This window comes from Sorex araneus, chromosome X (genome assembly GCF_027595985.1).
Source record: "Sorex araneus isolate mSorAra2 chromosome X, mSorAra2.pri, whole genome shotgun sequence".
Classification (NCBI taxonomy): domain Eukaryota; kingdom Metazoa; phylum Chordata; class Mammalia; order Eulipotyphla; family Soricidae; genus Sorex; species Sorex araneus.
In genome coordinates, this window is record NC_073313.1 from 136,612,440 (window position 1) to 136,618,042 (window position 5,603).

Here is a 5,603-nt window from a genome sequence, read left to right on the forward strand (position 1 = left end):
TTTCATAATTCTCTATCTCATGGCAACTCAATTTTTAAAAATAAAAATAAGTAAATAAAATAATAAAAACACATGATCACAAAAACCTAACTGAATAAAAAGAGATTGAAGAGAGCTAATTTTTTTTTTATACACAACTTTTATTTATTAAATTTGCTTTCTTTTATGGACGTGGCTCTTGGCATGCCTCAATTATAGTAGTAGCATCAAAGATCACTAATGACAGATTTTTTTTTCTTTTTTTTTATAGTTTATTTTTAATTAGTGAGTCAACGTGAGGGTACAGTTACAGATTTATACATTTTTGTGCTCATGTTTCTCCCTTACAGAGTTTGATAACCCATCCCTTCACCAGTGCCCATTCTCCACCACCAGTAAACCCAACATCCCACCCCCCCTTCCCAGTCCCGTCTCCCCCCACCCCACCCTGCCACTATGGCAGGGAATTCCCTTTTGTTCAGAGAGCTAATTTTTAATAAAGCAATCTGTATTTCCGTAATATAAACTCACAGCCCATGCATCTAGAATAAAATAGTTGTATACAAGCTCTTAGTAGTATAATCACCATGAAACAATATCTATAAATGGTTCTATTAGTGATCCAAATACCATGAATAGCGTTATTACTGATACCATTTGCTACAATAATGCAACACATCCTACAAAATTCAGCAAAAAAAGTTCAATTCCCTCTAGACTAAATTTTAATGTTTAATGCAGTCCTCACATTTTGATGTTTATTAAAGCTAGGTATAAAGCAAAAAAAAGTGGCATTGTGTAGAATCACGATAATAATAATTATGGCAATAATAATAAAGTACTACGATGGAGGATCTTGAGCACAGTAGAAGTGAAGGTATAATAGCTTTATACATCAAACCCATGCATGTTACACTATTGTAATCATGTTACCTAGACTACAATTTTTAAAGGAGATGAAAAGAGACAGGTTTGGTCCAAAGAGTCAGTTTCCATTACCTGCCTCAATGGTTTTTCTGATGGGGTTAAATTTCTCACACTTAGTATCAGGCCCAAGTATGTGCAATACTTCAATCAAATTCCTTGTGACATACTGGAGTGTTTGCCTGGGAACTATGAGTTCATCAGGTATTGAAAAATACTGATTAATCCTTTCCAGGCAGTGAAGTAAGGGGTCTATGACAAAGGGGACTAGTTTTCAAAATTCCTGCTGTTCTGGAACTATGTTGAAACTGTTCTATTTTGCGCAAAGCACAAAGATGCACAGCAACAGATTAAGTTGGGATGTATACATTTTAGAGGTATCATAAAAATTTTCCATGGCGGCCATCGGGGTGCACCTGGGCTGCACATCAGCCTGCGTGGCCGTCTACAAGGATGGCCGGGATGACGCGGTGGCCAATGACGCCGGGGACAGAGTCACTCCGGCCATAGCCGCCTACTCAGAGAACGAAGAGGTTGTGGGGTTGGCGAAGAGACAGAGTAGAATAAGAAATATTTCTAACTCTGTGATGAAAGTGAAGCTGATCCTGGGCAGAAGCTCTGATGACCCCCAAGCTCAGAAATGCATCACGGAAAGTAAATGTTTAGTCATCGAAAAAAAATGGGAAATTGCGTTATCAAATAGATACAGGCGAAGAAACAAAATTTGTTAACCCGGAAGATGTTGCCAAACTGATATTTAGTAAGATGAAAGAAACAGCACACTCTGTCTTGGGCTCAGATGCAAATGATGTCATTACAGTTCCATTTGATTTTGGAGAAAAGCAAAAAAGTGCTCTTGGGGAAGCGGCTCGAGCTGCGGGTTTGAATGTTTTACGGTTAATCTACAAGCCCTCTGCTGCTCTTCTGGGTTACAGCATCGGACAAGACTCCCCCACTGGAAAAAAGCGATATTTTGGTGTTCAAACTCGGGGAAACGTCTTTATCCATCAGCATCATGGAGGTCAACAGTGGGATCTACAGAGTTCTCTGCACGAACATGGATACCAACATTGGTGGGACACACTTCACAGAGACCCTGGCGCAGTATCTAGCGTCCGAGTTCCAGAGGTCCTTCAGAAATGATGTCAGAGGGAATGGCCGGGCCATGATGAAGTTGATGAGCAGTGCTGACATCGCAAAGCATTCCTTATCAACCCTGGGCAGTGCCAACTGCTTCCTTGACTCGTTATAGGAAGGGCAAGATTTTGACTGCACTGTGTCCAGGGCCCGATTTGAGCTTCTCTGTTCTCTGCTTTTTAATAAATGTATAGACGCAGAGACCTCCTAGAACAAAATGGATTTACAGCAGACGACATCAATAAGGTTGTCCTTTGCGGAGGGTCTTCTCGAATCCCAAGGCTCCAGCAGTTGATACGCGATCTCTTCCCAGCTGTTGAGCTTCTCAATTCCGTCCCGCCCGATGAGGTCATCCCTATTGGCACGGGTCTGGAAGCAGTAATTCTCGTTGGGAAAGAAAACCTGTTAGCAGAAGACTCTCTTAAGATAGAGTGCTCCGCCAAGGACATTTTAGTTAAGGGGGTGGACGCTTCAGGGGGCAGCCGCTCCACTCTCCTGTTCCCGTCGGGGACGCCCTTGCTGGCACGCAGACAGCATACGCTGCAGGCCCCCGGGAGTGCGTCTTCCGTGTGCCTGGAGCTCTATGAGTCCGAGGGAAAAAGCGCCGCAAAAGAGGAAAACAAGTTTGTGCAGGTTGTACTTCAGAATTTAGAAAAAAAGAAAATGGATTACGTGATATATTAGCTGTTCTTACTATGAAAAGGTACGGATCTTTACACGTGATGTGCACCGATCAGGAGACTGGGAAATGTGAAGCATTCACAGTTGAGGTGGCATCCTAGTGCACTTGAGAAGCCTGCAAGTTTCTAGAAATAGAACATCAACATTATTTGGTTTTGTTTATAAGTGATGTTTGTATTAAAATACTTTTGAATGAACTGTATAATGTTTCTAATAAACAATAATTCATTGGTAGAAAAAAAGGAGGACATCGCTAGCTCCACAATAGTAGTTGGAGACTTCAATATCACCATATCACCTCTGGATAGATCAATAAGAACAAAATTCAGCAAGGAAACGATGGCTCTGAAGGAATAAATGGAAGAGAAAGGGCTAATAGACCTATACAGGGCTTTACACCCCAAAAAGAAAGAATCCACATTATTTTCCCGTGCACACGGAACATTTTCCAAAATAGACCACATGCTGGGTCACAAAACATAAGTCAATAGAATTGGGAAGATAGAAATTGTATCAACTACCTTTTCAGAACACGATGTGCTGAAGATAGAAGCTAATCATACACAGACGCGGAGCACCAAATTGAACATCTGGAAATTAAACAACTCATTGTTGAACAATGAGTGGGTCAGGAAGGAAATCAAGGAACAAATCAAAAGATACCTGGAAACAAATGAGAATGAAGACACAAGCTACCAGAACCTATGGGACACAGCTAAAGCTGTGTTAAGGGGAAATTTTATAGCTCTGCAAGCATTCCTTGGGAAGAACGAGCCTATATAGAGAGCTTGACTTCACAGCTCAAGATCTTAGAAAAGGACCAGCAAGAGGAAGCCAGATCAGACTGAAAGAAAGGAATAATAAGACTTAGAGAAGAAATAATAGGACATGGAAACCCAAAAAAATCCAAAATGTCAATGAAACAAAGAGCTGGTTCTTTGAGAAATAAACAAGATTGATAAACCACTAGCAAGACTCACGAAGAAAGAGAGAGAATACTAATAAACCGAATCAGAAATGGAAAGGGGGACATCACAACAGAAACCAATGGAATTCAAAAGATCATCAGAGACTACTTTGAAAGTCTGTATGCCACGAAACAAGAGAAACTAAAAGAAATGGATAAATTCCTTGATTCCTACAATCTCCCAAGACTGAACCGAGAAGACTTTGGAATACCTGAGTAGACCCATTGATATCAAGGAAATGGAAACTGTAGTAAAACGTCTTCCCAAAAACAAAATCCAGAGCCTAGATGAATTCACTAGCAAATTCTTCCAAACATATAAAGAGAACCTGTTGCCAGGTCTCCTCAAGCTTTTCTAGAAAATGAAGAAACAGTAACTCTCCCAAACAGTTTCTATGAGGCACATATCTCCCTAATACCAAAAGCAAATAAAGACACCACTATTTGGAAATACCATAGGAAAACTACAGGCAAATATCCCTGATGAACATGGATGTAAAGATCCACAACAAAATATTAGCAAATAGAATCCAACAACTCATCAAAAAGATCATACATCACGACCAAGTGGATCCATCCTGGATGGATTCGGAAATCAATCAACATTAATCCTTCATATCAATAAAAGTAAAGATAAAAACCATATGATCATTTCAATAGATGCAGAGAAAGCATTTGGCAAGATCCAATACCCATTTATGATGAAAACTCTCACCAAAATGGGTTTAGAAGGAACTTTCCTGAAGATAGTCAAAGCCATCTACCACAAACCCATGGAAAGCATTGTCCTCAATGGAGAAAAAGTAAGGGCCTTCCCTCTAAGATAAGGAACAAGACAAGGATGCCCAATCTCACCACTTCCGTTCAACATAGTACTGGAAGTACTGGCAACAGCAATTGGGCAAGAAAAAGTCATTAAGAGCATCCAGATAGGAAAGGAAGAAATCAAGATCCCACTATCGCAGATGACGAATCCATACCTAGAGAATCCAAAAACCTCTACTAAGAAATTCTTAGAAACAATAGACTTGTACAGTGAAGTCGCGGGCTATAAAATCAATACTCAAAAGTCCATGGCCTTCCTATACGCAAATAGCAAGACAGAGGAAAATGACATAAAAAAAATCCCATTTACAATCATGCCCAGAAAATCAAGTACCTAGCAATCAGCATAACTAAGGATGTAAAGAATCATTTAAAAAAAACTATGAAACACTATTCCACAAAATAAAAGCGGACAAGAGGAAGTGGAAACATATTCCCTGCTCATGGATAGGAAGAATTAACATTGTCAAAACGGCAATACTCCCCAAAGTAATATACAGATTCAATACAATCTCTATAAGGATACCCATGAAATTCTTCAAATAAATGAAACAAACACTCCTGAAATTCATATAGAACAATAAACGCCCACGGATAGCTTAAACAATTCTTGGGGAAAAGACGATGGGAGGCATCACCCTTCCCAAACTCAAACTCGACTACAAAGCGGTAACAATTAAAACAGCATGGTACTGGAACGAAGGCAAAGCCACAGACCAATGGAAAAGGGTGGAATATCCCTACACACGACCCCAAATGTATGATCATCTAATCTTTGATAAGGGAGCAAGAAATGTGAAGTGGAGCAAGGAAAGACTCTTTAACAAATGGTGTTGGCATAACTGGACAACCACATGCAAAAGAATGGGATTAGACCTCAACCAAACACCATGCACAAAAATCAGATCAAAATGGATTAAAGAGGGGCTGGAGCAATAGCACAGCGGGTAGCACGTTTGCCTTGCACGCAGCCTACACGGGTTCGATTCCCAGCATCCCATATGGTCCCTTGAGCACCGCCAGGAGTAATTCCTGAGTGCATGAGCCAGGAATAACCCCTGTGCATTGCCGGGTGTGACCCAAAAAAAGG

General features: G+C 40.4%; 1 protein-coding gene across 1 annotated transcript; it reads left to right on the forward strand.

Annotated features, from left to right (window-relative positions):
* Window positions 1-1,298: 1,298 nt before the first annotated feature.
* Window positions 1,299-2,955, forward strand: HSPA14 (heat shock protein family A (Hsp70) member 14). The gene is given in 5 exon segments (XM_055122091.1): window positions 1,299-1,577; window positions 1,579-1,863; window positions 1,865-2,234; window positions 2,237-2,689; window positions 2,692-2,955. Coding segments are annotated over 5 exon segments (1,518 nt in total). The 3' UTR covers window positions 2,823-2,955.
* The last annotated feature ends 2,648 nt before the right edge of the window (window positions 2,956-5,603 follow it).